The sequence below is a fragment of the Symphalangus syndactylus genome, chromosome 4 (assembly GCF_028878055.3).
Source record: "Symphalangus syndactylus isolate Jambi chromosome 4, NHGRI_mSymSyn1-v2.1_pri, whole genome shotgun sequence".
Classification (NCBI taxonomy): Eukaryota; Metazoa; Chordata; class Mammalia; order Primates; family Hylobatidae; genus Symphalangus; species Symphalangus syndactylus.
In genome coordinates, this window is record NC_072426.2 from 98,373,672 (window position 1) to 98,388,262 (window position 14,591).

The 14,591-nt window shown below is 59.6% G+C and overlaps 1 protein-coding gene across 3 annotated transcripts; it reads left to right on the forward strand.

The window, feature by feature from the left end:
• The first annotated feature begins 11,105 nt into the window (after positions 1 to 11,105).
• Positions 11,106 to 13,198, forward strand: COMTD1 (catechol-O-methyltransferase domain containing 1). Of its 3 annotated transcripts, none has more exons than XM_055275670.2 (7): positions 11,106 to 11,369; positions 11,478 to 11,605; positions 11,850 to 11,955; positions 12,044 to 12,162; positions 12,230 to 12,284; positions 12,475 to 12,608; positions 12,944 to 13,198. In XM_055275670.2, the coding sequence occupies exons 1-7, from the start codon at positions 11,276 to 11,278 to the stop codon at positions 13,094 to 13,096; spliced, it is 789 nt and encodes a 262-aa protein (XP_055131645.1). In that variant the 5' UTR covers positions 11,106 to 11,275; the 3' UTR covers positions 13,097 to 13,198. The 3 variants fall into 3 exon arrangements, with proteins under 3 accessions (XP_055131645.1, XP_055131644.1, XP_063493696.1); XM_055275669.2 differs by having other exon boundaries at positions 11,126 to 11,369; positions 12,761 to 13,198; XM_063637626.1 differs by having other exon boundaries at positions 11,138 to 11,369; positions 12,044 to 12,158; positions 12,761 to 13,198.
• The last annotated feature ends 1,393 nt before the right edge of the window (positions 13,199 to 14,591 follow it).

Below are 14,591 nucleotides of genomic sequence, written 5' to 3' on the forward strand. Positions count from 1 at the left end.
AGACGCCATCTGAAAAAAAAAAAAAAAAAACAGAGCTGCAAGACTTTCTTTGTTAATTTTCAAAGAGCCCCATGAAGTCTCCACCACTGGAGGGTGCCTGAGAATCGGCTGAGATGTCCAGCAGAAGCAACGATACCCAAGAGTGGCTGTGATATGCAGCCCTGGCCACCTCCAGGTAAGAAAGAGGAAAAAAACAGCACAACCAGAAAACACACACATGTAAGCCATCTGCTGGGGACTCCCATTAACACCTACATGCCAGGACAGAATTGAGCCAGAGAAGCTGCATCACATGTACATTGCTGGTACATGGTGGATGCCTCCCAGAAGGACTAAATTTCCAAAGGATTCAGGAGCCCTGGACTTGGGCCCATGGTGAGATGACAAGCCTTTATGTGAAGCTGAGACAGAGAGAGGTTCACATATTGGCTCTGCCACTTATGTTCCTTGATGGCTGGGATCTTGGTGTGCACATCTGGAAGATGGAGACCATGCTAGCTCCCTTAGAGGGCTGCTGGGAGGAACAGTCCCACCACCCAGTGCATTATGCAGGAGCAGGGATCATGTATTTAAATGTCTAATACCAGTGCTTCTCAAGCATGGGGGACGGGATGGAGGTGGGGCATTTTCGCCCTTCCAATCATCCCAAGCAGTTGGAGGCTGGGGCAGGCAGAATTTTGACCCCATAATCTCTGCCACCAATGTCACTCCCTTGTTTGTATTGTTTGGTTATTTTGTTTTGTTTGAGACATTGTCTCACTCTGTCACCCAGCGGGCAGTGCAGTGGCACCATTTCGGCTCACTGCAACCTCTGCCTCCTGGATCCAAGCAATTCTGATGCCTCAGCCTCCCGAGTAACTGGGATTACAGGCATGCACCACCACGATCGGCTAATTTTTGTATTTTTAGTAGAGATGGGTTTCACCATGTTGCCCAGGCTGGTCTCAAACTTCTGAGCACAAGTGATCTGCATGCTTTAGCCTCCCAACGTGCTGGGATTACAGGCATGAGCCACTGCACCTGGCCTGTTTTTTGTTTTTTGAGACAGGGTCTCGCTCTGTCGCCTAGGCTGGAGTGTAGTGGTGTAGCCACAGCTCACTGCAGCCTCGACCTCCCAGGCTCAAACAATCCTCCCACCTCACCTCCCAGGCTCAAGCAATCCTCCTACCTCACCTCCCAGGCTCAAACAATCCTCCCACCTCACCTCCCAGGCTCAAACAATCCTTACACCTCACCTCCCAGGCTCAAGCAATCCTCCCACTTCACCCTCTTGAATAGTTGGGACTACAGGTATGCACCACTAAACCTGGCTATTTTTTATGTTTATTTTTTTGTAGAGAAGGAGTCTCACTATGCTGCCCAGGCTAGACACTACTCCTGGCCTCAAGTGGTCCTCCCATCTTGGCCTCCCAAAGTGCTGGGGTTACAGGTGTGGGACTTGAAAGACATAACCAAGTTTACTAGGCAGCTCTCTTAAAATAGGGAGATTATCCTGGATTATCTGAGTGGGCCCAATGTAATCACAGGAGCCCTTAAAAGCAAAAGAGGGGCCGGGTGCCGTGGCTCATGCCTGTAATGCCATCACTTTGGGAGGCCAAGGTGGGTGAATCACCTGAAGTCAGGAGTTTGAGACCAGCCTGGCCAATATGGTGAAGCCCCATCCCTACTAATAATAAAAAGTTAGCTGGGCATGGTGGCGCATGCCTGTAATCCCAGCTACTCAGGAGGCTGAGGCAGGAGAATCACTGGAACCTGGGAGGCAGAGGTTGCAGTGAGCTGAGATTGTGCCACTGCACTCCAGCCTGGGTGACAGAGACACGGTCTCAAAAAAAAAAAAAGGCCAGGCGCGGTGGCTCACACCTGTAATCCCATCACTTTGGGAGGCTGAGGCAGGCAGATCACGAGGTCAGGAGATCGAGACCATCCTGGCTAACACGGTGAAACCCCGTCTCTACTAAAAATACAAAAAAATAGCTGGGCATGGTGGTGGGCGCCTGTAGTCCCAGCTACTCAGGAGGCTGAGGCAGGAGAATGGTGTGAACCCAGGAGGCAGAGCTTGCAGTGAGCCAAGATCGCGCCACTGCACTCCAGCCTGGGCAACAGAGCGAGACTCCATCTCAAAAAAAAAAAAAAAAAAAAAAAGCAAAAGAGGAAGACAGCAATCGGGAGCATCAGAAAGATGCCAGGTGCCTCTGCTGGCCTTGAAGATGGAAAGGTTTCAGGAGAAGGAACTGAATTTTGCCAACAACTGGTGAGCTTGGCAGAGGCCCCACAGCCCCAGGGAAGAACTTTGTCCTGAACTTGGTGAGACCCTGAGCGGAGAATCCAACCAGGCCTTGTCAGACTTCTGACCTACGCTCTGCGAGATAACAAGTGGGTGTTGTTTTAAGCTACTAACTTTGTGGCAGTTTGCTGTACAGCAATGGAAAACGAAGACAGAAGGTTCATGCCCATTTCCTAGTTTTCTAGAGTTTCTCAGAAACTGAGCTTACTCAGCTGCAAAGTGAGTGGTGGGGCAGATATTTGAACCCAAGTCCATCTGTTCTAAAGCCCATGCTGTAGCTTTCCCATTCAGCCTCTCCAGATGAGGAAAGTGAGTCACTAGGGGCACTGCCAGGGTCAGCTCCCCAGGATCTCAGCACAGAGGAGGTGGGACCAGGCTGTGGCCCCCTCATGCTCCCAGCTCATGTGAGGAGCCCCAGGAGCCCCCAAGTCGCCATCTGTCTCTGTCAACCTGTGTCAGTGCACTCCGCCTGAACTGTCCTAAAGCCGCTGGAGTCACAGCCCTGCCTCCCAACGTCTTAGGTAAAAGGTACTGTCCTCCTCGGGGAGCCCAGTAGACCTCACCCAGACATCGGTGGTGGTCTGCTGGCCACTGAGGCCCTTCTCACTCTAGGGGACTCCACTTCATGCCCTAATTTCTCTCATTCATGCTCAGAGTCAGAGGAAACTGGTGCCTCATGAGCCAGAACAGACATGAAGCTCAAAGATGTGTTCAGTTTGGCCAACAGTGTTTAAACACATACACACACACACCCTGATGTTTAAAATTGTGAAGTTTCACACTGAAAGCCATATTGCCAACCTCTGTTGGGGAATCGGAAGCTCTGGCCATACTGGGCCCATCTTCCCACTTGGCATCCAAGGCTAAAGCCAAGTGGCCACCGTGTCCCCTGGTGGAGGGTGAGCTCTGGAGTGCTCCAGTACCCACCACCCCCTATCGCTTTGCCCTGCTTACTTCACCTGCCTGGCCCCAAAAGGCATCTGAACTCCAGTCCCTTAGGATTGATTCTCTGACCTTACCCTTCTGCCTCCTGCCCTGCTCAGTCCCGGGGATCCCGGGCGACAGCGCCCAGCCTGTGTGATGCTAGCAGGGCTATGAGAAATAGAAGTGGGGCCAGTAGGATGGAAACTCAGGGGTCTCTTCCAGACTTGTTTGTATGGACAGCTGTTCCCAGTGACCCAGTTCAGCTAAGACTGTCAGGCTATCTGCGTCTGTCTGTATCAGTCTACTCAGCCTGAACTGGCCCCCTCTCTGCCTGGTGAGGGCCTAAGTGCAGGTGCTGATGCCCATTTTCTCTGCCCTGATGAGGCTTCACTTTCCTTGGTGCTTAATGGGGCAATGGTATTTGGCCAAAACACACCTGAGACAGGTGGAAATGACCTCCCCTGCCCATTCCCTCCCCTGGGGGCTGCTGCCCACATCCACAAGGCCCTTTGGGGAGGCTCAGCTCCCCCCACCCACTACCAGGCCCACTGCCAGGAGAAGAATCAAAACCGACTCTGTCTTCAGCCCCCAGGCTTCTAGGAAAAAGCCCTAGAACAGATTCGGAGGCAACACTTTGCTCCCTTCATGGTGAGCTGAGATGCTGGTGCCACCATGCAAGAGACAAGAAATGAGTAGCAAAAAGGGGAGGGAGGTGGAAAAATTAAATTTTGCGTGATCAGCAAGGTTTCAAACAATCGCTCGCCAACTGAAGTGGGTGCCATGTCTATAAGTCATTCTGTTTTATAGACCATTAGGATCTCCAGAGAGAACCTGCATGGAGACCACTGCTTTTTGTTGAAATTAAAATGTCAGAGAAAAAGAAATAGAACAAAACAGGGAATCTGCAATTAATTACCAGGCCATAAAAATTCAATAATCAGGAAGCAGAGCGGCCGCCAGCCCAGAGGTGTCAGAGCCAGCCTAACAAGAATGGAATACATTAATCTTTTCAAATTAGTTTTTTAATCTGACGGGGATATATGGTGACATGCCTCCCCTCCCCACCCGCTCCCCCTCAACCTCCACCGCTCCGGCCTAAAGCCAGGCTGTAGGAGGGAGTTTCAGTGTGAGCTGGGGGCCTACTGCAACTTGGACCCCCTGGCTGAAGGGAGAGAGTCGTCCACGGCCCCACCTGAGCGCAGGGCCCTCAGGCCAGCTCGAGCTCGGCCCTCGTCCCAGCAGAGGAGCCAGGAAGGCCTGTTCCCCCTGGGTCCCAGGGTACAAGGCAGCGGTAGGCGCGTTTCCTCTGTTGGCTGCGGGGTCTGGGCGGTGGTCTCTGAGCTTTCCTGCTCTGGAAAATGGGAACAAGATCACAGCTGCCCCCAGATCCTGGATGCATTGTGCCTGGTGCCGGCAGGTCCTCAATAAAGGGGCCTTGCTGTTACTATTTTTACTCCTGGCAGCAAGGAGCGCCGGGCAGCGCCAGGACTCTAGTCAAGAGCATTTATTTAGTGCCTGCTGTGTGCTCAGCCCTGGGAAGGAGAGACCAGCAGCCTCAATCCTTACCTGCAGAATGAGGCTCACGGTCAAGTTAGAGGCCAAGCAGGACGTAGAGGGTCAAAGAGTAAAGGGCAAAGAGCTTGTCCTCCAGCAGGGCTGCTGGCCCAGTGTCAAGTCCTAGGCGGGCCGAAAGGGCACCCAGGCACGGAGACAGCAGGCTCTGCCCCACACAGCCGTGTGCTCCGGGTGCTGCCAGCTGGTTGGTCAAAGAACCAGCCCCACCCTGTCTCTGATTAGAGGCCGTGCCCTCCCGCCCGGAGCCTCACCCCAGAGCTCCGCCTCCTCCTTCCTCACTTCCGCTAGGCCCAAGGTTCCTGCAGCTCAGATCACTGCAAGTTTCTGGCCTTCATCCTCAGCCAAGCCACTCTCTTACTAAACCCTCAACAAGCTGGCCTCTGGGCCTCGCTCAGGCTGAGCCCCCACCTGGGATGCCCCCCAGTGGAGCTCAATGCCTAGTCAGCGTTGTTAAAATGGACTCGGCCGGGTGCGGTGGCTCACGCCTGTAATCCCAGCACTTTGGGAGGCCGAGGCGGGCGGATCACATGGTCAGGAGTTCGAGACCAGCCTGGCCAATATGGTGAAACTCCGTCTCTACTAAAAGTACAAAAATTAGCCAGGCATGGTGGCGGGCATCACATGGTCAGGAGTTTGAGACCAGCCTGGCCAATATGGTGAAACCCCGTCTCTACTAAAAATACAAAAATTAGCCAGGCATGGTGGTGGGCACTTGTAGTCCCAGCTACTCGGGAGGCTGAGGCAGGAGAATCGCTTGAACCTGGGAGGCGGAGGTTGCAGTGAGCCGAGATCACGCCACTGGGCTCCAGCCTGGGTGACAGAGCAAGACTCCATCTCAAAAAACAAACAAAAAAGACTCTTACAGCCTCCACCCCGGGGGACATCTGCAGAGCAGCAGGCAGATAACCATCTGCCCTTCGGACTTTGACTCCTTTTAAAGGTAACATGGCCTGCCTTCCTTCCTTCCTTCCTTCCTTCCTTCCTTCCTTCCTTCCTTCCTTCCTTCCTTCGGACTTTGACTCCTTTTAAAGGTAACATGGCCTTCCTTCCTTCCTTCCTCCCTCCCTCCCTCCCTTCCTTCCTTCCTTCCTTCCTTCCTTTTCCCTCTCGGGCCCAGGCTGCAATCTACTCGGCTTGCTGCTGCCTGCGCCGCGCACTCCCTGGGTCTGCCGGCGCGCGCCACAGCTGCCTGCCTTTTCTCCTTTGGATGCAGGCACGCGTTCGCCATCTTGGCCACGCTGGTCGCCAGCTCCTCACGCCGAGTGCTCTGCCCGCCTCAGCCTCCCGAGCTACTGGAACTACAGACGGAGTCTCGCTCACCCAGTGCTCGGTGTTGCCCAGGCTGGAGTGCGGTGGCGTGGTCTGGCCTCGCGGCAGCCTCCGCCCCCCAGCCACCTGCCTTGGCCTACCAGGGTGCTGGGATTGCAGCCCCTGCCCGGCCGCCGCCCCATCTGGGAGGTGGGGAGCGCCTCTGCCCGGCCGCCGCCCCGTCTGGGAAGTGAGGAGCGCCTCTGCCCGGCCACCCACCGTCTGGGAAGTGAGGAGCGCCTCTGCCCGGCCGCCCACCGTCTGGGAAGTGAGGAGCGCCTCTGCCCGGCCGCCCACCGTCTGGGAAGTGAGGAGCGCCTCTGCCCGGCCGCCCCGTCTGGGAAGTGAGGAGCGCCTCTGCCCGGCCACCCACCGTCTGGGAAGTGAGGAGCGCCTCTGCCCGGCCGCCCACCGTCTGGGAAGTGAGGAGCGCCTCTGCCCGGCCGCCCACCGTCTGGGAAGTGAGGAGCGCCTCTGCCCGGCCGCCCCGTCTGGGAAGTGAGGAGCGCCTCTGCCCGGCCGCCCCGTCTGGGAGGTGAGGAGCGCCTCTGCCCGGCCACCCATCGTCTGGGAAGTGAGGAGCGCCTCTGCCCGGCCTCCCATCGTCTGGGAGGTGAGGAGCGCCTCTGCCCGGCCGCCCCGTCCGGGAGGAAGTGAGGAGCGCCTCTGCCCGGCCGCCTCGTCCGGGAAGAAGTGAGGAGCGCCTCTGCCCGGCCGCCCACCGTCTGGGAAGTGAGGAGCGCCTCTGCCCGGCCGCCCCGTCTGGGAGGAAGTGAGGAGCGCCTCTGCCCGGCCGCCCCGTCCGTGAAGAAGTGAGGAGCGCCTCTGCCCGGCCGCCCCGTCCGTGAAGAAGTGAGGAGCGCCTCTGCCTGGCCGCCCCGTCTGGGAAGTGAGGAGCGCCTCTGCCCGGCCGCCCCGTCCGGGAAGAAATGAGGAGTGCCTCTGCCCGGGCGCCCCGTCCGGGAAGAAGTGAGGAGCGCCTCTGCCTGGCCGCCCCGTCCGGGAAGAAATGAGGAGCGCCTCTGCCCGGCCGCCCCATCTGGGAGGTGAGGAGCGCCTCTGCCCGGCCACCCATCGTCTGGGAAGTGAGGAGCGCCTCTGCCCGGCCACCCATCGTCTGGGAAGTGAGGAGCGCCTCTGCCCGGCCACCCACCGTCTGGGAAGTGAGGAGCGCCTCTGCCCGGCCGCCCCGTCTGGGAAGTGAGGAGCGCCTCTGCCCGGCCGCCCCGTCTGGGAAGTGAGGAGCGCCTCTGCCCGGCCGCCCCGTCTGGGAGGTGAGGAGCGCCTCTGCCCGGCCACCCATCGTCTGGGAAGTGAGGAGCGCCTCTGCCCAGCCTCCCATCGTCTGGGAGGTAAGGAGCGCCTCTGCCCGGCCGCCCCGTCCGGGAGGAAGTGAGGAGCGCCTCTGCCCGGCCGCCCCGTCCGGGAGGAAGTGAGGAGCGCCTCTGCCCGGCCGCCCCGTCCGGGAGGAAGTGAGGAGCGCCTCTGCCCGGCCGCCCCGTCCGGGAAGAAGTGAGGAGCGCCTCTGCCCGGCCGCCCCGTCCGGGAGGAAGTGAGGAGCGCCTCTGCCCGGCCGCCCCGTCCGGGAAGAAGTGAGGAGCGCCTCTGCCCGGCCGCCCCGTCTGGGAAGTGAGGAGCGCCTCTGCCCGGCCACCCACCGTCTGGGAAGTGAGGAGCGCCTCTGCCCGGCCACCCACCGTCTGGGAAGTGAGGAGCGCCTCTGCCCGGCCACCCACCATCTGGGAAGTGAGGAGCGCCTCTGCCCGGCCGCCCCGTCTGGGAAGTGAGGAGCACCTCTGCCCGGCCGCCCCGTCTGGGAGGAAGTGAGGAGCGCCTCTGCCCGGCCGCCCCGTCCGTGAAGAAGTGAGGAGCGCCTCTGCCCGGCCGCCCCATCCGGGAAGAAGTGAGGAGCGCCTCTGCCCGGCCGCCCCGTCTGGGAAGTGAGGAGCGCCTCTGCCCGGCCGCCCCGTCCGGGAAGAAATGAGGAGCGCCTCTGCCCGGGCGCCCCGTCCGGGAAGAAGTGAGGAGCGCCTCTGCCTGGCCGCCCCATCCGGGAAGAAGTGAGGAGCGCCTTTGCCCGGCCGCCCCATCTGGGAGGTGAGGAGCGCCTCTGCCCGGCCACCCATCGTCTGGGAAGTGAGGAGCACCTCTGCCCGGCCACCCACCGTCTGGGAAGTGAGGAGCGCCTCTGCCCGGCCGCCCTGTCTGGGAAGTGAGGAGCGCCTCTGCCCGGCCGCCCCGTCTGGGAAGTGAGGAGTGCCTCTGCCCGGCCACCCATGGTCTGGGAAGTGAGCAGCGCCTCTGCCCGGCCACCCATCGTCTGGGAGGTGAGGAGCGCCTCTGCCCGGCCGCCCCGTCCGGGAAGAAGTGAGGAGCGCCTCTGCCCGGCCGCCCCATCCGGGAAGAAGTGAGGAGCGCCTCTGCCCGGCCGCCCCGTCCGGGAAGAAGTGAGGAGCGCCTCTGCCCGGCCGCCCCGTCCGGGAAGAAGTGAGGAGCGCCTCTGCCGGGCCGCCCCGTCCGGGAAGAAGTGAGGAGCGCCTCTGCCCGGCCACCCATCGTCTGGGAGGTGAGGAGCGCCTCTGCCCGGCCACCCATCGTCTGGGAGGTGAGGAGTGCCTCTGCCCGGCCACCCATCGTCTGGGAAGTGAGGAGCGCCTCTGCCCGGCTGCCCCATCTGGGAAGTGAGGAGTGCCTCTGCCCGGCCACCCATCATCTGGGAGGTGAGGAGCGCCTCTGCCCGGCCACCCATCGTCTGGGAAGTGGGGAGCGCCTCTGCCCGGCCACCCATCGTCTGGGAAGTGAGGAGCGCCTCTGCCCGGCCACCCATCGTCTGCGAAGTGAGGAGCGCCTCTGCCCGGCCACCTATCGTCTGGGAAGAAGTGAGGAGCGTCTCTGCCTGGCCGCCCCGTCTGGGAAGTGAGGAGCCCCTCTGCCCGGCCGCCCCGTGTCTGGGTAGAAGTGAGGAGCTCCTCTGCCTGGCCGCTCCGTCTGGGAGGTCTACCACGGAGGCCAGAAGCACGGAGGCCAGAAGCAATGTGGGGGCTGGACGTGGTGGCTCACGCCTGTGGTCCCGGCACTCTGGGGGGCGAGGCGGGTTGATCACTTCGGGCTAGGAGTTCGAGACCAGTCTGGCCAACTTGGCGAAACATGAAGAATACAACAGACAAACCAACCAACCAACTCAATGACAACAAAACAGGTCTACCCTGGAGTCATACTCTAATTTTTTCTATTTTCTTCCCTTTCTGATCCTTTATCCCACTTTCTTTTTCTTCCTCCTCCTTCTCCCTCTTCTTTGTCAAATAGAGGATTGAGTTATTATCACTGATCCATATAAAGTCCCTCTCTCATTTATTTTAACTCCCACCCCCCATTTCTATTCCCCGACTTCCCATGTGCAACCTTCCTAATATGTTTGATACGCATCTTTTTGTTTGTATGTATTTTTAGAAAATGTTTATTGTTTTTGTATGCAAAAATTAATAAAAAAAAAAAAAAAAAAGGTAACATGACAGCTCACTAAGTGCCAGGTCCCATGTAAGTCCTCCGCCTGGATTTTCTCATTTGGTCCGCTGGGAGGTTGGGACTATTCATAATCCCATTTCACAGAGGCAGAAGTCGTGAAGCTTAGGCCACCCGCCAGCTGTGTGTGACCTGCATCTCTGAAACCAGCTTCACTAAGAATACCAACCAGAGGCCAGGCACGGGGTCTCACGCCTGTAATCCCAACACTTTGGGAGGCTGAGGCAGGAGGATCACTTAAAGCCAGGAGTTCAAGACCAGCCTGGACAACATAGTAAGACCTCTTCTCTTTAAAATTTTTTTTTTTTTATTTAATTAGCTGGGCACAATGGTGACCGCCTGTGGTCCCAGCTACTTGGGAGGCTGAGGCAAGAGGATTGCTGATCCTGGGAGCTCGATGCTGCAGTAAGCGGTAATCTTGCCACTGCACTTCAGCCTTGCCAGAGACCTTCCCAAAAAAAAAAAAAAGAAAGAAGAACACCAAGGCCAGGCATGATGGCTCAGGCCTGTAATCCCAGCACTTTGGAAAGATGAGGCAAACGGATCACTTGAGGCCAGACCAGTCCGAGACCAGCCTGGCCAAAATAGCAAAACCCGTCTCTACAAAAAATACAAAAATTAGTTGGGTGTGGGGGTGCGTGCCTGTAGTCCCAGCTACTCCAGAGTCTGAGGCAGGAGAATCGCTTGAATCGGGAGGTGGAGGTTGCAGTGAGACAAGATTGTGCCACTGCACTCCAGCCTGGGTGACAGAGCGGGACTCAGTCTCAAAAAAAAAAAAAAAAAGGACAGCGTCTTTCACCTCCTCCGGAGTTTGGCGCATGGCAGGGGTTCAATCGGTGCTCTCTGGACAGTGTTTCAGCAGAACAACCTCGCAAGGGAGCTTCACCGGCTTTCTCCCCAAGATGTCTTCATTCCAACCTACGAACATAACGGCGGCTGCCACTTACGTATTGTGCTACTGTGTGCGAAGCTGTGGGATCTGGTGCCTTTTATGGTAAGATTGTGGGCCTCATTTTACAGGAAGGAAACTGAGGCTCAGAGAAACTGGCAGGCCCAAGATCAGACACTCGTATCCATCTGGCCCCCAAAGGCAGGATTTTAACAGCTAAGAATATGGTCTCAGTTCCACAGGCCCACCCCAGGGCTCCTGAACCCCAACTCGAGGCTGCATGCACTCAAACCAGTTCCCTCACTCCAGCCTGATGCTTTGGGGCATCTTGCCCAGGCTTTCCCCCTTTAATCTGTATCTCTTGTACTTGTGACTATTTTGTAACTTACACTGGCGCCCTGCATACACAATCCACATATGCCTCCAATGGGCCTCAGAATAAATGGTGGCGAGGAGAAAAAAAGCACTGGCAGGAAGGGAATGCACGCAGGCACCTGGACTGCGGGCACAGGCGGGAAAATTCAGATCTAAGAGCTTGGCCTGCTCCCGGCAGGGGCGCAGTTCCCGGCGCGGCCACCAGATCGCGCCCGGCTCTCTCGGGCGGGGCTTGCAGTAAGGCTGTGTGGCCGCCAGATGATGCCCGAGACCGCGGCTCCGCGGGCAGTGCCCCGACAAGGTGGAGCCCGGCGAGCCCGCGAGTCCAACCAAAACCTGTCCCAGGAGCTCCAGCGCACGTGACCTGCCACTGCCTCCCGCCGCCTCCTGCCCGCGCCATGACCCAGCCGGTGTCCCGGCTCTCCGTGCCCGCCGCGCTGGCCCTGGGCTCAGCCGCGCTGGGCGCCGCCTTCGCCACTGGCCTCTTCCTGGGTGAGCAGGACCTGGTCCTGGCGGGCGGGTGGGCGGGCGCAGAGGAGGTCGCGGCATGGCTCAGGCCGCAGAGCCCCGGACCCTGACCCAACACCCTCTCCCTGGCAGGGAGGCGGTGCCCCCCATGGCGAGGCCGGCGACAGCAGTGCCTGCTTCCCCCCGAGGACAGCCCCCTGTGGCAGTATCTTCTGAGCCGCTCCATGCGGGAGCACCCGGCGCTGCGAAGCCTGAGGCTGGTCAGCAGGGCGCGGGACGGAAACGGGCGTCCCTCTCGACCCCTGCGGGTCCCACGTGGCTGTGTGACCTTGGGCTGGGCCGTGGCCCTCCCTGGGCTTCCGGCTTCCCTGGGCCGGGTGCGGTGGGCGTTCCCGGAGGGCCCGTCCCCGAGGCCACGCCCAGAACCGCGCCCCTGGGGGCTTGGGACCCCCAGGGCGAAGGCGGGTGACCCGCTGGCTGGTGCCACCCTCTCCTTTCACGCAGCTGACCCTGGAGCAGCCGCAGGGGGATTCCATGATGACCTGCGAGCAGGCCCAGCTCTTGGCCAACCTGGCGCGGCTCATCCAGGCCAAGAAGGCGCTGGACCTGGGTAGGGGCACGCGGCTGGGATCCCGGAGGGCCGAGGTTTCCGGGCCGACCCCCACTCTGGGCTGAGCCCGTCTGTGTCCTGGTCCCAGGCACCTTCACGGGCTACTCCGCCCTGGCCCTGGCCCTGGCGCTGCCCGCGGACGGGCGCGTGGTGACCTGCGAGGTGGACGCGCAGCGCCCGGAGCTGGGACGGCCCCTGTGGAGGCAGGTGAGCGCCCGCGCCTAGCTCTGCAACCCCAGGCGGGGGCGCAACGGCTGACCCGCTCCCTCCGCAGGCCGAGGCGGAGCACAAGATCGACCTCCGGCTGAAGCCCGCCCTGGAGACCCTGGGTGAGCACCGAAGCGGGAAGGGCTTTGTGGCCATTGCAAACGAGGCCGCTGTGTGGCCGAGCTGTGACTGGGCCTGCCGGGCAGGTTAAGGGCAGGGCCGGCTGTCACAGCGCCCGGCCCGGCCTAGGAGGGGCCTCAGGGCCGCCGGGGCCGCGGACTCAGCCGCACCTGCCCTCCCTTCCCCCGCAAGACGAGCTGCTGGCGTTGGGCGAGGCCGGCACCTTCGACGTGGCCGTGGTGGATGCAGACAAGGAGAACTGCGCCGCCTACTACGAGCGCTGCCTGCAGCTGCTGCGACCCGGAGGCATCCTAGCCGTCCTCAGAGTAAGGGATCCACTGCGGGGGAGGAGAAAGCACCCTGTCGGGCCGGGTCCCCATCTTTTCCCTTGACTCCTCTTATACCCCAAAGCCCCACCCAGTCCAGTCAAGTAGGCTCGGGCCCGGGTACCCAGGCTTTCCTCCGCTTTGGTTCTCAGTCTCCGGCTCTGGTCACCTCCCGCCCGGGCACCTCCCTCCGAGGCCCCGCCTCCCGCCTGGGCACCTCCCTCCGAGACCCCGCCTCCCTCCTGGGCACCTCCCTCCGAGGCCCCGCCTTCCGCCCGAGCACCTCCCTCCGAAGCCCTGCCTCCCACGGCCCGGTTGGCCCCGCCCCCCCGCAGGTCTTGTGGCGCGGGAAGGTGCTGCAACCTCCGAAAGGGGACGTGGCGGCCGAGTGTGTGCGAAACCTAAACGAACGCATCCGGCGGGACGTCAGGGTCTACATCAGCCTCCTGCCCCTGGGCGATGGCCTCACCTTGGCCTTCAAGATCTAGGGCTGGCCCCTAGTGAGTGGGCTCGAGGGAGGGTTGCCTGGGAACCCCAGGAATTGACCCTGAGTTTTAAATTCGAAAATAAAGTGGGGCTGGGACACACGACCTCCTGAGCCTCCGTGTGTGGCGCTGGATGGGGAAGGGAGGGAAGGCCCATCACAGACAGCTCCTGCCTTCAGTGAAAGGGGCCTTGAGGTTCGTCCCCTCCCTGGCGCCAGGTCTGTGGCCCTACTGCAGGAACCTCCAGCTGGCAGGAGGCAGGTTACAAAGTTTTAACTGGCCTGGCCACGTGTAACGGCCAGAGACCCCAGCACCTCGGGCTTGTCTGCCTCCTACATCTCTCCCTCAGGGCAGGTGAAGCTCTGGTTCCCAGCAGCTGGGACTGGTGGAGGGCCACGTCTGGTGTCTGACAACAGGAAAGAGGATTGCAGGGGACCACGGGTGTCACTTGTGTGCTTTTGTAGGTGATGCCAGTTCTGCTGGCGGCTTGCTCATATCTTCACAGCACAGTAAGCTCCCCAGCCTCACCTCTCCAGTGGAGGCCCTGGTGGGGGAACATCATGAGGGCCAGGCCAGTTGGCCTGGACCTGAGAACCTCGGGGTTGACTTGAGTTTCCTGCTGTCTCCTTGAAATTCTGAAGGGAAGTGAGGGGGATCACTGGCCAGGGAGGCGTGAAGCAGACAAGCCTATAGGTACAGCAGTTGTTACCACACTCCCTAGAGGATGAAGAGAATTTCAGGCTTTCCTGAACCATCTGCCTATGAGGGGAGGTGGAGAAGGAACCAGGCCTCATGGAGCACCTTCGATCCAGGTGCTCTGCTTCTCATTTAAATCTCCCCAACCTCACAGATCTTATCTCCACTGACAGATGAAGGTCAAATTCTTTCCACTGACACTGGAGAGGGCATAAGTGGCATTAGCCTGGAATTCAAGCAGCCTTTGCCACTACCTGGTAAGCCTCGGTGGTGGGAAGTGTCCCTGGAGACCGCTGGAAGCAGGGCTAAAAGAACCACATGAGGTTGGGCGCAGTGGCTCACGCCTGTAATCCCAGCACTTTGGGAGGCTGAGGCAGGTGGATCATTTGAGGTCAGGAGTTCGAGACCAGCCTGGTCAACATGGTGAAACCCAGTCTCTACTAAAAATACAGAAATTAGGCGTGATGGTACACGCCTGTAATCCCAGCTACTCGGAAGGCTGAGGCAGAATTGCTTGAACCCCGGAGACAGAGGTTGCAGTGAGCCGAGACCGCACCACTGCACTCCAGCCTGAGCAACGGAGCAAGACTCCGTCTCCAAAAAAAAAAAAAAAAAAAAAAGCCACATGAGCTCACAGCTCCTGGGACAAACTTTGCATTTTGGACAATATGCAAGACCGTGGCTGGAAACCTACCCTTTTCTAACTCATAAAAGCATATTAGGATGCACATGGGTGAATAGGTTCAATTTACTCTAAGCAAATCCTTGACAAACAGCTCACTTGTGCCACACCTCAGTCCAA